The sequence below is a fragment of the Crinia signifera genome, chromosome 12 (genome assembly GCF_055691185.1).
Source record: "Crinia signifera chromosome 12, ASM5569118v1, whole genome shotgun sequence".
NCBI lineage: Eukaryota > Metazoa > Chordata > Amphibia > Anura > Myobatrachidae > Crinia > Crinia signifera.
The window spans coordinates 25159663-25179767 of record NC_139228.1 but is presented as its reverse complement, the minus strand read 5'-3'; the positions used below and the strand labels follow the sequence as shown (position 1 = coordinate 25179767).

At 43.6% G+C, this 20105-nt stretch overlaps 1 protein-coding gene across 1 annotated transcript; it reads left to right on the top strand.

Moving 5' to 3' along the window:
* Window positions 1-913: 913 nt before the first annotated feature.
* On the top strand, window positions 914-17289 carry FAM98B (family with sequence similarity 98 member B). Its single transcript, XM_083165846.1, has 8 exons — window positions 914-1092; window positions 2058-2203; window positions 2480-2611; window positions 2921-3087; window positions 4527-4607; window positions 5481-5597; window positions 6102-6269; window positions 13939-17289. Exons 1-8 carry the CDS (start codon window positions 1055-1057, stop codon window positions 14206-14208), a joined length of 1119 nt encoding a protein of 372 aa, XP_083021972.1. The 5' UTR covers window positions 914-1054; the 3' UTR covers window positions 14209-17289.
* The last annotated feature ends 2816 nt before the right edge of the window (window positions 17290-20105 follow it).

Sequence of the window (20105 nt, the reverse complement as noted above, 5' to 3'; positions counted from 1 at the left end):
GCCACTGCCATCTCCGGATCCGATCCAATGCTCACAGGACCATGCATTGGATCGGAATCGGACGTAAATGACATACAATATTACACTTTTCAGACCGACAGATCGGAATTGTGTGTGAAAATACCATATCACCCTACAGTATGGTCCTTTGCACTTTCGGGATACAGTAAACTTTCGATAAATAGTTGTAGAACACAATAAAAGTTATTTACTCAATCTTCAGCGACAGGTTTTACCATAACATTGTAAAGGAAGGGATAGAGGAAATGCTATATACAGGGAATTGCTGCACCACGCTAGGGAAGCTTAAGAAGTGAGATGTTGCCAATAGCAATCAACCAGATTCTGCTTATCATTTTATCTAGCACCTCCAAGAATATAAAAGTTAGAATCTGACTGGTTGCTATGGGAGACAGCTCAGATATATATCATACCCTCCAACATGACCCATTCCATTAGGTACAAAATGCTCTGTTCCTGGACTTCCCTGCCAGTGGCAGTTACAGATGTGAGCCTGCAGCACAGTCCAATATTCAAAAAGGGGAGCCACACCAGCTGCCATCCCAAACATCACTGAGAGTTGATGTGACCCCCCCCCTCTTTGAATATTGGACTGTGCTATAGGCTCACATCTGTAACTGTCACTGGCAGGGAAGTCCAGGAACAGAGCATTTTGTACCTAATGGGATGGGTCATGTTGGAGGGTATGATATATATACCCCCCTATTATATAGTTGCAGTAGACCATGGGGAGATTTATGAAAGCATGGAGAGAGATAAAGCACCAACCTATGGCCTCCTAGATAAGTGGCAGTTTGACGCTGATTGGCTGGTACGTTATCTCTCTCTCTCCAAGCTTTCATACACCACCATCATTGACATCAGCTACTGTGTGTTATATGCGGAACGATGTTACCCGGGGACTCGGGGAGACATTACCGCGGACACAGCACGGAACCTTTTCCTGCTGCACCGGAAGCCGCCGCTGCCGGCAATGGAGCGGTAACAGAAGCATCGCTGTATACGGAGAGCGTGTCAGCCGGCTGTCAGGGGGATGGAGGCGGACCTGCTAGACACGTTGGAGGCATTGGGGTGAGTTCCCCGCCACCCTGCGCTATGTGTGGCCGGCAGCAGCGAGTCAGCCCCGGGGCATATGCATGGCAGGCGGGCATGATGGCACTTGTGGTCCTGCGGCTGGCGCTTCGCTTACCCCCCGCTGCTACATAAATAGTGGCGTTATGTCATGGCGCGATGGAGTTATAGTGATAACACAGTATTGTACATTACATATAAATATATATATATATTATATTCCTCCATTCAAAAAGCATGGGTGCATCTTACACGCCTATGGTTCACGGCCAGAAATGCCAAATTAATGGAGAGAGCGGTCTGTCAGCATATGGGTTAATCTGCCCGCACTTGCCGCCTCCAAGTGCATGGCCTGGTGCATGCAGATTCGGCAATTGCTTTCTACGGTGCATGATCAGGGTTGCCAGATCATCCCTTTAATAAGCACCCATATGAATTATACACAGGTCCCAGGCGTCAGAGTCCATAACTGTCATCACATCCAATGAGCAGTCAAGTTTTTTTTTTGGTACTTATGTATTATCTGGACTCCCATGTTAAATGCACCCCATTATTTCATACCCCTACTATCCAACTACGCATGGAGTTGATTTTATATAGTGTGGCGAGCGCAGCGAGCCACCGTGCCCGAAGCGTGGCGAGCGGACGCAGTCTCATAAGAAAAACGGAAGCCCAGATATTACATAAGTACCTTTTTTTTTAACACAGGTTCTGGGGCCAAACTTGACTGCTCACCCCATGTTATGACAGTTGGTATGATCACTGACACCTGGAACCTGTGTAATTATTATGTGCGCTCATTGAATGAATGATCTGGCAACTCTGTGCGTGATCTGTTCACATTTGCGCCCGACTCTGAATTGGGCTCATGGTGATAGTGGGGCCTGTCTGGTGCCAGAGGACGAGGGTCAGCGATAGACACAGAACACTTGCTGCTATCTGCACTAATGTGCGTCTTCTCCAAGGTACCATGGTCCCTTACTGGAGGAAGCCAGCCTAAGTCCGGCATTAGAAGGTGGTTTGTCATCTCCGAACTACTTGCAGCTCTTGTACTGGCTCACTTCACAGATTAAGCTGTTGGAGGACTTAGAGGAAAGTGTCAGCTCTGAAGGTAAGTGACTGTACCTTGTAAAAATTCAGGTGTCTGACCTATTTTAGCAGAGAGTAACCTACTCTATGAATGTATTACATTGCAATCAAGAATAATGCTTTAAAAGTAGTATCCTTTTAGCCTATTGCTTTATTCTCAACCCAGAGAGCACGCACTAAAGATGAGACCTGCTGGCACTAATACCCCAGCAACATGAAATGTTCGTAGATTATGCTGCTTATATGTATCACTTTAATAGAGTGCCTTTGTAACCATTGCCCATTTTTCCTGTGATAGGTGGCGATGTGGAGAGCTTGCAGTTGGAAGTCAGTGGTTTTTTGAAGGAGATCTTTTGTCCTTATTCTACACTGGTGTCTGGAGACATCAAGGACAGGCTGCAGAACAAAGGGGACTGTCTGAAAGTGCTTTGTAAGTACAGGGTTACATAAGTAATTCAAAATAATGCTTTTTTTCTATTGTACACTTGTTATTGAATTACATTGTAGGATTGTCATACATCTACTTCAAAGCTGTTATTGCATATAGTATATTGAGTACTGAGAACAAGGGCAACCCCTTTCTGATCACCATCTTTTACTAGAGTGATTTCCCCCCTAACTAGTCTGCTGCTGTTCCCAGTACAATTTAGTGGGACATCCGTATTCTAGAAGTGCTGCTGTGTAATTTCTCTAATCCTACTGTATAATTTCTCTAATCCTGCTGTATATTTTCTTGTAGTGTTTTTAGGCTCAGAACTTCAGGCTTTGCAAATTCTCCATATTAGGAAGCAGAAGGTGTCATGCCCAGGTGATGCTGCATATACGGAAGTGAAAACCATCTGCGACGCTCTTCGGCTTCCCGAGCAATCCAATGTCACGTCTATGTTAAAAAGTGTGGAGGAGAAGGTAGGACTCTTCTACTAAACGTATTGCCTTTTAGCTCTTGATGCCTCTCGTGCCGCTGAGGCGCCTCTCGTGCACCAATCTTTAAGGAAGTTAAAATGTCAACAGCCCAAAATGTATAGGAATATCTTGTGGCCTCATAGGTAACAACAGACCTAACAGATGTTTAGAATTGCATAGGGAAATTTGCATTGCTGTCGCAGCCAATATGACTGACATGCTGTGATTTTTCATTTGAAGTTTTTTGTCCTCTGTAGCCATTTGGGTATGGATCATTAGGTCACCACAATGTTGCTAGACAGTCATTAGGTCGACATGTGTCTAGGTCGACCGTCAAAAGATCGACATGGAGTTTTTCACATTATTATTATAATTTAATTATAATTTTATTTATAAGGCGCCACAAGTGTTTTGCAGTGCCGTACAAAGGAACAGTACATGGAGACAAAGCTTGGCATAACATTGAATAAATAACAAAAATACAGTACAAATAAAGAGCACCACAGTTCAATACACATTACAGCTTAAATGTAAGTAGTGAGGACTCAATCAACATACAACTAGAGGCTTGATGCCAATGATGGAGAGGAGTATGCGGATGAAGATGGTCACTGAGTGTTGGAGTATAGGAGAGCTGTGAGTGACATGTGAAGAGAAGTGGGCTTTGACAACAGGAGGGAAGAGGGCCCTACTCGGAGGAGCTTACAATCTAGTAGGAAGGGGAGACAGACAGATTACAAGAGGTGCAAGCAAGTGGGTGGTGGTTAGATAGCAGGATGTAAACAGGCAAGGGGTCGGAGAACCAGCTGGTTTATGCAGTGGAAGGGTACGCTTTGATGAATAGGTGAGTTTTCAGTGCCCGTTTGAAGCTTTGCAAGGTCGGGGAGAGTCTAATGGAGCGAAGGAGTGCGTTCCGCATGGTCCCGAATGTCAACACTGAAACGTAGCACCGTGTCCCCTTGCATGGCTCGTTGCGCTCGCCATGCTTCGGGCACGATGCCTCGCTACGCTCGGTACACTATTTTATTCTCCCACATGTCGACCTAGACCCAGGTCAACCTTCCTGCATGTCGAACTAGACCCAGGTCAACCTTCCTGCATGTCGACCTAGACCCATGTCAACCTTCCTGCATGTCGACCTAGACTCATGTCAACCCTTCTGCATTTCGGCTTAATGTTGTCGACCATCATGCTGGTGACCCAATGACCATATCCCAGCCATTTACCCCATCCTATTTTTGATGCACATCAAGGCAATGTCTATACCATTTGTCTTGCTAACATGGACACAGTTTGAATTTAAGTAGACCCTTTGGTGATTTAAGTATACGCTGTTTTTGTGACTTTATTATGAGAAGCTAATGATACAGGTGTAGGGGCCAGCTTATGTGTCCTGCAAACTGTACATTGTGGCATGACCAAGACTATCTGTTTCCCTGCAGGTTACTGAGCTCCTACCTCAGGTGAAGACTAATACGCCCGACTCAGCCCTTCTCGGCGTGGAACTGAATTCACAACAACTGGTGAGAAAGTGGCACAATTTAGAGATGAATGCTGTGTGTCATAGTTTATGGTCAATATGACCACAACAGGGTTCCGTTAACCACAATATAACATTACAGTCATCTCTTATGCTGTGGATCTTTTAGAATGTGTCAGTGAGTAATGAGTGCACCTGTCAGGTGACATAGAAAACATGAACTGTTGGGGGTCCTTGAGACTGAGTTTGAGAACCACTGCTCTGCATAGTGCTTAATGATTTGGAATGTATAATAACTTTTACAACTATATATTTTGCAACCAACCTTCTCTCCTTTCGGCATTGCCGGCACGTCCGATACATTATGTAACCACAGTGTTGGAACAGACACATTGTGTTAATGACATGGTCAAATGTTAGACAATGCTGTCAATTCATTCATATAGTCTACTAGTAAGCCTGTTCTAAGCAAATGCTTTGAAAGCTAGTTTGCTACCTTGTGATTGCCTCTGTGTTCGCCCCGCGCTGAATGAGAGGCGCTCCATCTGTATGTACCTTTTTATTTTACTATAGTATGATTGTGTCAAGGGCCATCTGGTGGCAGAAACATGTATTGCAGTCTTTAACCTCTCCCTCCATATTATGCCTAAATGCCTTGCTTTAGTTGAATACCAGGTCATTTAAAATCTAAAGAAAAAAATTCCAGTAGGTGTCAGGGTGTAGTGTCTGGCTTTCCCTGTACTGCATGATGCCACTGCAAATAGCTTATAGTCCTAGATCTAATATATACCACAGACTTTCTAATGTTCCTAGTAATTGGCCACCTGAATCTGCGGCATGACGCCATTTCTGGTTTTACATGTACAATTGCAGGGTAATGTATGTATGCCTCTTATTCAGCTTCTTTATATAATAGGAATGCCTGCAGGAAATTAATGAGGCTCTTGGTAAAGAGTACGAGTGTCGGCGCAGAATGTTGATAAAACGCCTGGATGTGACTGTGCAGTCGTTTGGTTGGTCAGACAGAGCAAAGGTGAGTGTTCTGTATCCCCTTTAAGCCCACAATCTTCATATGTCATATGTTCATAATACCAAATGTGTAAACCTTTAAATCAGGGATGGGGAACCTTTGTACCTCCATCTGTTGTTGAGCTACACATCCCAGCATGCCCTGCTACATTTTTGCTATTTGGTAATGTTGAAACTGTTGCAAGGCATGCTGGGAAGTGTAGTTCTATAACGTCAAAGGTTCCCCATCCCTGCTGTAAATGTACCACAGAAATTTTCAAGGACTTTCAATATATTATATACGTCCTATAAATATTATTATTTATGTAGTGTTGGTCTCCTATCTCCCCTATTGTCAGCCCTGAACGATGTTGGCTACCCTGTACCAGTGGTGGCAGGCCAGGCTTACCTTATTTATAGATTTGCATTATCACATTTTGATTTGCAGTGAACATCTGTATATTCGGGTTATGTAACAATTCAAGCTGGTATCTGCAAATACAGTCATCCAATATATTTCCTGTCTTAGACCAGAACAGATGAAATTGCACGAGTCTATCAGCCAATCCGATACTCCCTGTCCCCCAAATCCAGAATTAGCGTGTCACATGTCTTGGCTGCCAGAAAGGACTTCTCCAGAATAGTGCGCACAAGTAGTGGCTCGGTTCGGGAGAAGATGGTGTGCCCTGTGAACAAGGTATATTATCCGAGCGACGTACTTATTGCACATTTTATTATACGCTTTATTTTTCTGTGTGATTTAGTGATTGTTAGATATATATGGGACTGTCATTCTATAACCACAGCACATGATTGAATATATGGATTTGTGAACCTGGACACCACAATTCTGTAATGTCTGGGAATGAAAGGTTTGTCACTGTAGTTGGCTCACTTTGACACTATGCAGAATAATAAACTGGTACAATGCTCGCAGTCTATTTGCTGCTGTCTTGTGACACCCAGGGGTCAGTACAGGAAGTGCGCGGTGTGGTGGAGAGCCTATATTTGCTGGGCACTTGTGTATTATCATGGCGCCCACTAAGCTATTTGCTTAATGGGCTATTCTGCGTAGGGAAATCGCATCACATGGGCCATTGTAAGTGCCGTGCACTATGTAATGTATTCAGTGCTCTTTTATTTATATTGTATAGGGTGTACAATGCCATTAGGTATACAATAATGACATACCATGAGGTTTTAGGTACCCCCCACTATCCACGCCACCCCGAAGCGTGGCGAGCGGCGGCGGAACGCGTCCTCCGACCTTTTCATACCCCTACTATCCACGTCGGCGTGAAGTTGAGTTTATATAGTGTGGCGAGCGGACGCGGAATACATGTAAAGTAATCAGCTTCCCCTCGCTGCACTCGCCACACTTCGGGCTCGCTGTGCTCGCCATACTATATAAAATCAACTCCACGAAAAGGTCGGAGGTTGCGTTCCGCTGCGCTCGAAACGCTTCGTGGTGGCGGGGTGCCTAAAACCTCATTGTATGTCATACAATGCATACAATTATATAATTGTATAGGTAATGTAATGCCATACTACACCCTATATATGCTGGAGATGCGATGCCCAGGGCTAAGAGAGCAGTGAATAAATTACATATGAGCATCGCATCGCACGGCCCATGCGATGCGATTTTCCTACGGTGCCGTACGTAAGAAACTTGGGCGCCGTGATAATATACAAGTACCATTTGCTGTATATATGGTACTACTGGAATCACTACACGACTCTAAGCAAAGATCTGCTATATAGTTAAATTTGGAATTACGGGGTAAATGTAGAGTGCAGGGGCGTGCGCGCACGAGCCGCTCGTGCACCCCTCGCCGCCCGACGGGCAGAGAGACGCTGCCCAGCCACCGCAATACTGGGACGCGCGTGCATTTGAGATGCACGTCACAGTCCCTATCGCCGGCGTTCGCCAGTAAAAGGGATCTGGGGGGCGCTGGCCAAGGATGGCAGCGGCTCCATCTGTATGAAGCTAGCAGCTGATTGGCTGGTGCCACTTCTCCAAGCTTCATACATTTACCCCTATGTCATAAAAAGCAATCCACACTTAACTGGATCAAACCTACAGTATGTAACTGCTTCCAGGTACCGCTTTATTAGTGGCTAGCCCCCTTCCTGTAGCATGATTGGCTGAATGAGATCTGTTCAGTAACAGTTACTCTGCAGGAATGAAATGTTGTCCAAGGACACGCCATACTCTGTAACAGAATATTGTGATCACTATTCCACTGTTTCACAACATTTGCGTTATGAAAGAAAGAGTTCCTCCACAGAGTGGGGGTGTGTGGTATGGTGGCGCTATGACCTGAGTTGTATCACTTAGCAGCTGCTGATTAGTCGGGTTAGTTAGGCCCGAACTGGACAATGAGAAAAAACTGGAATATAGCAGCGCTTTAAACTTGATTAGAATATTTGTAAAAAATACAATGATATAAATAAAGGATTGGACTGATTGTACAATTTAAAAGCAATACATTTTATTAATAAAGTGACCAATGGTACTGGTACGATAAAAAATGGGGGAAAGGGGAAATGATAAAATCACAATGCAGGACTGTCCATTCCTATTATGCCGGAGACCATATATTGTGCAAGTGCAAAAATAATTGGATGGGGGTTACCGTCCACCTGTAGACACACCGGGGTGTAGCTTGTGCTCCCTGGGACTCGAGGCCCGAGTTGGTATTAGGGCCGAGTCACCGTCCAGAGTAGGGGGAGACTCCCGGAAGTGGCACTCCCAGGGGTGGTTCTGGGGTCCTTGGTGATGTATAGTGTCCACGGTTAGGTAGGTCCAACAGGGTCCAAAGGCTGGTCTGGAACAGTCCAAAGATGAAAGATAAAAGTGGGGCGACACCTGACGCGTTTCGCCGGCTCAGCGGCTTTATCAAAGGTGATGGGGTGATGTGACTGAGGGGTTTTTATACCAGATTCAAACAGGAAGTAGGTTTGGTCACATGATACACAGTAAAAACACATAATCGGTCCAATCCATAAAAAACATAATAAAGGATATGTAGAGGAGGCAGAAAGGAACACATATATACTTGGTAATAATCATTGATTAATTTGTTATAGTATATCGCTGTAATACATGAAAAGAAAAAATAAACAAAATAAAACATTTTATTGGTGAAAGGTGGTCATGTGCCACTGTAAAGGGATGAACCCTAATTGGTTAAATGAGTAGCCTGAGTAATTATAATGGCCCTGTATTGGTCGGGCGTGTGAATCAGGAAGAATGGCGGAAGTGATGGAATAGTGAGGGCGGAAGTAAAACGTCCTTTTTACATAGCTAATGGAAGAAGGTGTACAGAGTTAGTTGTATTTAATCACATAGCCGCGTTAGACCGCGGTACATTGGTGGGCATGGTTTTTTAAAAATCCACAGTAAATATTTCTATGTGTGCGGTGCTTTGAGAGCACGAATGTGCGCACACCCGGTCATGTGACCACCGGAGGTGCTGACGCGATGACGTCACGCGTCAGTGTGCGCGTCAGACGTCACGCGTCAGTGTGCGCATGGTTGGCGGCTCCCCAGTGCGTGGCTAGATGGTTGGCAATTTGCTAGGGACCCTGTCACGTGGTCAGTATGGAGGTTAGCATCCTCCCAGGTTGTAATCACGTGATCTGGATCCCGTTGTCATGGTTATGTATAGCGTTTATGCGGGTACATAATGGGGGCATTTTTCTGGTGTGGATGCTATATTAGGGAGAATGTAAATAAACTTATATACGCATCCATTGGTAAAGCTCATATTTAGGAGTAAATACAAAGAGGAATCTTCTTTCTACAGATAGCTGGGAATTGGCACATTTTCTAAGGTCCGGGCACGTAATCAGGGGGCGGGGGCCTGCATATCTTCAAGCCGTGGTCACGTGATCTGGCTAGTTCATATGGGTTACCATTATAATATAAAATGCTTATATAGTTATTGGATGGATGTAATATGACACATAATTGATTCTATCAAATTTGTCAATTTAAGCATACATTATTGTCAGAAAAAAAATATATATATAGTATATAGAAAAGATATGTATATATAATAATCAACTAATGGCAGATATACATGATATTAGGTACAGGGAGAACAATAAATGGAGAATAAGGAAAGATATTGCTTTCAATTGTCACTCTGATGAAAAAGATTTTTTTTTTTTTTTTTTTTTTTATAAATAATATAGTCACGAAGTAGCATTACTATAATAGGTGTTTACCTTAGTAAATGTATTTTGGAATAGAACATGCCCTTTCAAAAAGACTTCATTTTGAATATATAGATCTACTAATATAATTGTATACAATCTTATGGAAAAAAAAAAAAAGAGACAAATATTAGAGTATAACAGGATCCCAATGGTTTCTTGCATCTATAGAATGTAGTAGATGTATAGGTTTTGGAAGAATACCATTTGACAGAAGCCTATCTCTATACAGGAAAAATAGGTTTTCAGTCCGCCTGGGTGCGATACATGGGGGAACAGGAGCAGTATTGGAGGTTTGATGATGACATAGGGATGCACCTAGATCAAGATGTTCAGCTCAACGGATTCGTTTAGACCTTCTGGATGGATGGATCCAAACTGGTGCATCCAAAAGACTTCTTGGCGGCATAGGTTTCTATATCTATCGCCTCCTCTAGGGGTCGCATCAATATGTTCTATCCCTAGAATTTTTAGAGTCTGGGGGTCTTTGTTGTGATAAATGGAAAAGTGCTTAGACACGCTATGGGTTATTAGACCGTTGATGACATTACGTCTGTGCTCTAAGAACCTTGTTCTTAATTTCCGGGTAGTCCTGCCTACATAAAAGATGTTACAACTGCAGGTCAGGACATAAATGACATATTTTGTGTCACAATTAATGAATTGTTTTATGGTGTATACTTTTTTTGTTGTTGGGATTATGTAAGTTTTTATTTTAAGGATGTAAGAACAGGTTATACATCTATTTCCGTTACAGTTGTAGCACCCTTTGGGCTTCTGGGGCAGCCACATGTTACTGGCATAGGTGGTTGGTTTTTCTTCTTTTAGGAAGCTCGGGGCCAGAATTTGTTTCAACGAGTTACTTCTTTTAAAAATAAATAACGGTTCATTAGGTAAAGATTTAGCTAGAAGGGGGTCTTGTTTTAAGATTGGGAAGTTCTTCTTTATAATATTCTTCACATCTTTGCTGGAATTATTAAAGGAGGAGATGTATGCAACATCCCTATTCGATGTTTCTTTCTGTTTATTGGTATAGGTCAGAAGGTCTTTTCTCTGGACACTTAGAACTTCTTTGTAAGCTTTTTTTACCATATGTTGAGGATACCCCCTCTGTAGAAATGCAGATGACATGTCCTGTGCTTGTCCGATGAAATCATCGGTATTCGAACAATTTTGCCTTAATCTAGTGAACTGGCTTTTCGGGATTGAACGTTTCCAAGGGAAATAGTGCTGGCTCTTGAAGTGAAGATATGCATTTTTTCCTACTTCTTTTATGTAGTTTTTTGTGATTAGTTTATTGTCAATAATTTCCAGTGAAATATCCAAAAACGTGGTTTTAGTCGCATGAAGTTGATGGGTGAAGGTGAGATTGAATTTATTTTGATTTAGGTGATCAACAAAAGATTGTGCAGAAAGTGCATCCCCATCCCAAATAATAAAAAGGTCATCAATGTACCGACCATAGAGGACCAGGTTCGCGCCAAAGTCACTTCCCCAAATTAGTTGTTCCTCTACTTGTCCCATATATAGGTTGGCGTAACTTGGCGCAAACCTGGTCCCCATGGCGGTACCCATGACTTGCAAATAAAAAGTGCCAAGAAATAAGAAGTAGTTGTGTTCCAAAATAAACAATATAGAATCCCGAATAAAGTGTTGGTGTTCCACCCTCAGGTCATTATCTTTAGCCAATCTGTCCGTAATTGCTTGGATCCCTGTATGGTGTGGAATGTTCGAATAAAGACTTTGTATGTCCAAGGTGAGAAATTTGTAGGAACTTTTCCAAGCAAAGTCTGTTACCAAATTTAGAAAGGAAGTTGTATCCTTGATAAATGACCTGAGGGTGGGCACTCTTGGTTGTAAAAAACTATCAACATAAAAAGAAAGGTTAGAGGTGAGTGAGTTAATCCCTGAAATAATAGGTCTCCCGGGAGGTGAGGTGAGTGATTTGTGCACTTTGGGCAAATGATAATAAATAGGAACCACAGGGTGTTCTGTGTAGAGGAAACGAAATTCGTCGTTAGAAATGATTCCTTCGGTTTTAGCGTGATCCAAAAGAGTGTGAAGTTCTGTGAGAAAAAGATTGGTTGGATTATTGGGCAGTTTTCTGTAAAATGAAATATCTTCCAATTGTCTGTAGGCTTCGGACACGTAGTCTTCTCGATTCTGGATCACGAGTCCTCCGCCTTTGTCGGCTTCTTTGATTATAATCGTGGTATCTGCAGTCAGTTTTTTGATAGCTTGTTTCTCGAGTCTTGACAAATTGGATTTATTTTGAATGCGATGGTTATTTGGGGATACTTTATTACATAGTGCCCGAAAATCCCTAGCAAATTGCCAACCATCTAGCCACGCACTGGGGAGCCGCCAACCATGCGCACACTGACGCGTGACGTCTGACGCGCACACTGACGCGTGACGTCATCGCGTCAGCACCTCCGGTGGTCACATGACCGGGTGTGCGCACATTCGTGCTCTCAAAGCACCGCACACATAGAAATATTTACTGTGGATTTTTAAAAAACCATGCCCACCAATGTACCGCGGTCTAACGCGGCTATGTGATTAAATACAACTAACTCTGTACACCTTCTTCCATTAGCTATGTAAAAAGGACGTTTTACTTCCGCCCTCACTATTCCATCACTTCCGCCATTCTTCCTGATTCACACGCCCGACCAATACAGGGCCATTATAATTACTCAGGCTACTCATTTAACCAATTAGGGTTCATCCCTTTACAGTGGCACATGACCACCTTTCACCAATAAAATGTTTTATTTTGTTTATTTTTTCTTTTCATGTATTACAGCGATATACTATAACAAATTAATCAATGATTATTACCAAGTATATATGTGTTCCTTTCTGCCTCCTCTACATATCCTTTATTATGTTTTTTATGGATTGGACCGATTATGTGTTTTTACTGTGTATCATGTGACCAAACCTACTTCCTGTTTGAATCTGGTATAAAAACCCCTCAGTCACATCACCCCATCACCTTTGATAAAGCCGCTGAGCCGGCGAAACGCGTCAGGTGTCGCCCCACTTTTATCTTTCATCTTTGGACTGTTCCAGACCAGCCTTTGGACCCTGTTGGACCTACCTAACCGTGGACACTATACATCACCAAGGACCCCAGAACCACCCCTGGGAGTGCCACTTCCGGGAGTCTCCCCCTACTCTGGACGGTGACTCGGCCCTAATACCAACTCGGGCCTCGAGTCCCAGGGAGCACAAGCTACACCCCGGTGTGTCTACAGGTGGACGGTAACCCCCATCCAATTATTTTTGCACTTGCACAATATATGGTCTCCGGCATAATAGGAATGGACAGTCCTGCATTGTGATTTTATCATTTCCCCTTTCCCCCATTTTTTATCGTACCAGTACCATTGGTCACTTTATTAATAAAATGTATTGCTTTTAAATTGTACAATCAGTCCAATCCTTTATTTATATCATTGTATTTTTTACAAATATTCTAATCAAGTTTAAAGCGCTGCTATATTCCAGTTTTTTAACATTTGCGTTATGCCTGATAATCAATCTGAAGAATAGGCACCTTTTTATGTTATTGCTTTAACCCTTTAAGTGCCAACATCTCTGAGATGTGCAAAGTATCCAGTAAAAATGCCAGTCACTCACATTTGTTATATAAATTAAAAATGTTGTTTAACTTATATAGAAAATATCTTTTTATAAACAGTCACATAAGTTACAGGTCACTATTACCTTTTTACACCGGCCCTGCAAATCCTGTTTTCTGCACGAGAGTTCACAAACTCCCAGGTTTGCCGGTGGTGTAAATGGTCAGATTTCAACCCAGATTGTGGTGTAGTGTAAACTGGTAACCCAGGTCAATGGGACCCGGTCACTGCAGTGGAAATCTGTCACCTTTCAGCAGCGGCTCAGGCCCCACCTCCGGTGATGTCACCCGTCCGGCATTATGCCAGTCTAAAAGGGGTTACAACAAGCCGGGTTGCATCCAGCTTGAAGCGAGTCTGAAATCCCTGGTGCGTCCCGGCTTGCTGTATAAGATGAATAAAAATATTAGCCAATTTCCACACCTATTTTGACAAATTTGCTTTGCACGCCAAGGGTTAATGACACATCTCCGTGTTACCTGTCACTTTCTGCAGATTCTGATGGGCAGGGTGCCTGATCGGGGAGGAAGACCATCAGAGATTATGCCACCGGCCCCAGAGATGCCACCATGGCAGAAACGGAAGGATGATGGAGGAAGGGGAGGCTGGAGAGGTAGAGGCGGTGGTGGTGGCGGCGGCGGTTATGGAAGAGGAGGCTATAATTCAAGTGGAAAGGATTTCAATAAAAGTGGAAGAGGAGGATACCAAACCAGAGGAGGATATAGTGACAGCTATGGAGGAAGAGGGAATTCTAGGAGGTTCTAAATAGACGGTTTGTTGCCATACTGGAAGCTATGAAGATTATTTTTAGATATGTAGAGACTACATTTTCATCCTCCAAGAAATGAACTATATGTGTCTATCGGTTTTAAATAAACTATTCCACAGGGCATTTGTTAACCTACCAGAATCTCTTTTAAGGCATAACGGGACAATGGATTCTAATGGCAAGTTATGGATATTACAGTAAATACGGGAGCCTGTTGGTCTGAACTCTGTATCTTTTTAATTCTACTCAAACCTCAAATTCCATTCATACTCCTGATTGATCTTCGTCAATTCATACAGGAACGGGGAATCTCTAAATCTTATCCCAGAGGCACAAACTGCTTTTTAATACAGTTTTCATGATGTTTTTGCAGTGTACATTGTATGTGTAATAGTGTATGTGTATAGAGGCATCCTCCGATATTACATGCCCAAGAAGTGCTTAAACATATAGCTAAGTACATGTTAATAGTCCTGTGTTTTCAGAGGAAATGCGATTTTTCTGGACATGTTTACAGACAACATTGTGTTAATTCTTTTTCAAAGTGCGTCAGATCACAAACGTGCTTGACCCAAGGGAATACAGTAGATCAGGGGTGGCCAAACCTGTCCTTAAGTCTACCAACAGTTCCTGTGTCTCAGGCAACCTGTGGATCTATAGTAGGAATTAATGCAGCAGGTTTGAAAATGTGACAGTTAGTAATGACTACAGCTGTGCACCAGCTAGGTGATTTGGGTCATGTGACAGTTAGTAATGACTACAGCTGTGCACCAGCTAGGTGATCTGGGGGATGTGACAGTTAGTAATGACTACAGCTGTGCACCAGCTAGGTGATCTGGGGGATGTGACAGTTAGTAATGACTACAGCTGTTCACCGGCTGATTTGGAACATTTGGACCATTGGTAGATCTCGAGGACCGGTTTGGACACCCCTGCTGTATATGATCAGTTAGAGATTTTATTTTAGTTTTTATATGTTGTTGGCTTACATCTTCCTGATAGGCCGACTGCGAGGTAAAGGACAGGCACATGTAGACAGAATACAGTATGAGCACATTCATGTAAAGGTGTCTCAGATACAGAGATGCATGCTGGGGTGCTAGGCTCTGTTATAGGAATATATATTTGTTTATTGCAATACTTGATATTTCTATGTGGTGTTCTGCAGAAAAGAAGATTGCTATTTAAGTTGTAAATGGGAATTTTTTTTTCTTTTATTTGTATTTATGGTCAAGCTCTTTCTTGAGCCATGTACACATGGGACTCGGTCCCAGCAATTTCGGCTGAGCCACGTGTCTATGAGGATCTGTTAGAGAGACGGTTAACTACATCCTGCCAGCCCCGTGTCGCGGCCAAATGTACAGAGTAGCAAGAATATTCTCGTCTGCACTACCTATTTGGCTGGACGATATCGCCCTCTGTCTACACGTGGGGCGATTCAGGCAAAGCTAAGTGATTTTTTAACAATGTTGTCAAAATTTCTTAGAATTGCCCTGTGTGTACACCGCTTTAGGCTGGGTACACATCAGGCAGATATCTGCACAATTTGCTGCATCGGGAGGACAGATAGCACATCTCATCTGATGTGTACGCTCCGTTGCACACTCCTGTGTCGTCATCTTCCCGTCGGCTGTGCTGCACGGCCAGCCGGGCGATATCCTGTGCAGTGCATATTAATGATGGTCGGAACAGTCGTCGCTCATTAAATCTTCCTGGTCTGGATGGGTAATTGCTATGGTCTGTGCAGAAGGGAATTCAGCTCGGCCATCGCCCTGATTGCCCGTCATTCTGGTGTGTACCCGCCCGTACCCTTGGGTATATGATACTTGTTTACAAATCGGGTAATGTGGATTAAGCATTCACTATGGACACTATCTCTACTTGCTGCAGTGGGCATTGCTTAGTGTAATGTTCCAGAGCACTGGCCTGCTGGCACTAGAGTTCCCAGCGTGCCAGAGGTGGACTAACCATGTATCAGGCTCCGTGTGTTAGCGGTAGCTGTGGCTGGTCTGACGTGTTCATACTAGTGTTCATTCTAGCACCCTGCACCTTTCAAAACCAGTGCAGTTCCTCCTCCCTGCCTGGGGTGTCGCTTTCTGTTTTGGTGCTCCTAATAGTCTGGTCTGTATTGAGATACAGGCCACAATGTGATAGACACTACAGCAGACAGAGAGACCCCAGGCAGGATAGAAGAACTGCACACGTTTTGAAAGGTGCATGGTGCTATAATGAACACTACATACGTTGGGGTAGAGGCAATGTGAGGTGCTGCCTCAGTCTGCAAAGAGGGAAAAACATTTTATAGGGACACTGCTAAAGTGTAAGTTTCACATCCGTCAACAACTCAGATCTGTACCTGTGCTACCAACCCTTTCAATAAAACTCACTTCAGTTTTCTCCTCCTAAAATAACGCTTGACCTTATTTGGGTCTTACATTAATAATTAGTATGGGGGCTGTCTTTAGAACAGGTAACATTCAGGTGTGGTTGGAGGGGCCATTGATGATGCTTCCTTATTGCCACAAGTAGTCCACTTTCTCCTTTATCTATGTTGGGGTGGGCTCTGGTGCGCTTCCGGGTTTGTCTTTTATAACCCCATTAATTTGCATAGAGAAATCTGTAGCTTTTCCCATACTCCCAGGGCTCAATCAAATAAAGTGTGATGGAGATGAATTTGTGTTGCAGTGCTCTGCTTCTCGTCCTAGTGCTCTGCTTCTCGTCCTAGTGCTGGTGACTCCACCTCCTTATCATGATGTCACGTTTGGAGGTGGTGATGTCACTGGGTGGAATATCGCCCTCTTACTGTGCTGCTTGTGCACATTTCACTCCACGTGCAAGTGAAGGGTGCCACTGGACTATACTGAGGCCTTCGGTGAGGCAGCTACAGCCTGCAGTGTAATGATCCATATACTTTCTAAGAATGCAGTCTAGACTAGATGTGTACAATTCCGTTTGCAAGTATTAATTCCACGCATGCAATGCAACCAGGTTCTATTCTTCTCCACATCAGGCTTTGGGTCACAAATTATATTGGTGGCAGGAAATTGAAACGTTTGGTAATTCAATGAATTTCTTGCATGTAACAAGTATTGTGTAATTCTTCATTATTGCAAGTACATCTATTTCATAGAGGTTTGTATAAGAGATTCCAAAGGTTAGTATACCAATGGTCAAAATACCAATAGTGACACCCCAACTGTAATGATGCAGACACATCTTAGGAAGTACTGTAATCCTCCCACAGTCATATGAGAAAATCTAGCCACCACCGTGATGGTTTTGTAATAAGATCTTCGGTACTTATGTAGTATCTGGGCTGCCGATTTTGTGATTGTATGCCTTACCTTAAGGCATACAATCAGATGCGATGCGATTTTGCATAGGATTCAATGTTAAGAAGGTCCTGTTCATTTCCCCACTATCCAAGTGGGCATAGAGTTGATTTTATATAGCGTGGCGAGCCACCGAGCCCGAAGCGTGGCGAGCGAACGCATATTTCTTAAAAAGTATTGTGTCCCCTCGCGGGGCTCGCTACGCTCGCCACGCTTCGGGCTCGGTGGCTCGCTACGCTCGCCACAGGTTTATATCCAACTCCATGCCCACTTGGATAGTGGGGAAAGGAAAAGGACCCCTTTTTCCCATTGAATTCTATGTTAAAATGGACTCAGACCATTTTAACATTGAATCCTATGGAAAAATCTTGACCATCGCATCGCATACGATTTGGTCGCATGCGATGCGATTTCTAAATCGGACGCCCAGATACTACATAAGTACCAGATCTTCAAGTATGAATGGGTGTGATGCTCTGGTATCCATATATGTATCCTACACTGGGGCAGATGTGTTAAGCCTGAAAAAGAGTCAAATGCAAGGGTGATAAACAGACAGCCAATCATCTCCCACCTGCCATTTTTTTTCAAACACAGCCTAGCCTATGACATGACTGTTAGGAGCTAATCGGCTGGACATTTATACAGTAACTCTTGATCACCTTCGCATTTATCTTTTTATAAAGCTTAAAACATCTGCCCCACAGTACAGTTAAAAGCAGTGTTTTCTATTGTACATAGACTGCCATCTTGTGACTATATTCTAAACTGCACACTAAGTGAATTAGGAAATGTAAAGTTCCGTTTTGGGTGGATAAGGGGGATGCGGTCATTTAAACAACAGCATTATGGTCAACAGTCATTAGGTCGACATGGGAAAAGGTCGACAAGGTTCTAGGTCGAAAGGTCATCAGTTTGACAGGTCATTAGTTCGACATTGTCTAGGTCGACATGAGGTTTTTCACTGTTTTTTTTGAGCCGACATTTGCCGACAGGCGGTATTTCATGCCCTACCATCCACTAGGGCAGGGGTGGGCAACTATTTTGGCTGGGGGGCCGCTTTATACTTCCAATAAATATTCAAGGGCCGCACACAAAATATCTGTCAATCAAAGCATAGTGCTGCCCCGCAAGCCACCCAGCGTCTTCCAGGACTGGCCCCTACCTACACAACCATGTACATATGTGTGTGTGTATGTATTTATGTATGTGTGTATATATATATATATATATATATGTATATATATATATATATATATATATATATATATATATATATATATATATATATATATATATATATATATATATATATATATATATATATACGGTTTTTACATCCCCCTGCTGTGAGAGCAACAAGTAGAAGAAACAGGCGGCACTCTCCGGATTTAAGAATAATAGATTTTTAGTGCAAGGTGAAATGACATGACTGACCTGTTGTCAGGTGAGAGCTCTCCTGTGGACTATGTGGAGACACATCCATGTGTGCCAGAGGGTGAGACGAGTGTCTCCAACCAAGTATGGATCCCTGATTGATCAGGACAGGAGGATTCTGACTTTTTAAAGTGCCTTTGATGCTGCTCTGTGCTCTCCAGTCCTAACTAGTTCCGCTGCCGCCGATGCATGACAGCGCCGCGCCATCCCCGCACAGCACTACTGGGAGTGTGGGAGGGGATGCGGTCACGCAGCAGCCGCCTCCCTGCCATTGGTTGGTGTGGCCACCGCGTGACCGTGTCCCCTCCCACACTCCCAGTAGTGCTGTTTGGGGATGGCGGCAGTGGAACTAGTTAGGAGAGCACAGAGCAGCAACGAAGGCACTTTAAAAAGTCCCTGTGCTGTGTGGGGATGGCGCGATCATGTATCGTGGCAGCGGGACCTCTGCTGTTCAGGAACTTCATTGTGGGGGGCCGCTTGTAATTGTGCTACACTCAGGAGTGGCGGGCCAGATGCGAGCGTTTCGCGGGTCGCATGTGGCCCACCCCTGCACTAGGGCGTGGTAGGAGAAAAAAAATAGCGCGCCCAGCATAGCGAGGCACCGTGCCTGACGCATTGCGAGTGCACTTTAAACTGTGTCCATGTCGACTGTGTTGACATTCAGGTAAAAAAGTGAAAAACCCCATGTCGACCTTTTCACCTAATGACCTTTCGACCTAGAACCATGTCTACTTTTTCCCATGTCGACCTAATGACTGTCGACAATAATGCTGTAGACCAAATGATCCCAACCCGGATGAGATGGGTTTTAATCCAAAAAATTATATTAATATTTGTCGTCATTCCCCTGTTATGCAAATAATCTGTTATCCGTACAAGGTAAATGTAGCATCAGCCTATTGTGCGCTGCATGGACACTGATCAATACAACCAACAATCTGTGCCGGAAACTGACGGGCTGCAGTGACACTGGGGGCAAGGAGGCTGGCATGACAGGCTGGGTGCAGGAGAGATGGAGGGACATGTAGCTGGTTGAGCCTTTGTTCTATGATGATGACATCAGTTATATTCCTACACAAACAGGCATTTTCTAGTGAACAGTGACTGAAGGAGTGTCTGCTCAG

Coding starts and splice junctions, on each gene's coding strand:
- FAM98B (XM_083165846.1), top strand. CDS start 1,055: ATGGAGGCGGACCTGCTAGACACGTTGGAGGCATTGGG. Junction 4,608..5,480: donor AACTGAATTCACAACAACTG/GTGAGAAAGTGG, acceptor TTTATATAATAG/GAATGCCTGCAGGAAATTAA. Junction 5,598..6,101: donor GTTGGTCAGACAGAGCAAAG/GTGAGTGTTCTG, acceptor TTCCTGTCTTAG/ACCAGAACAGATGAAATTGC.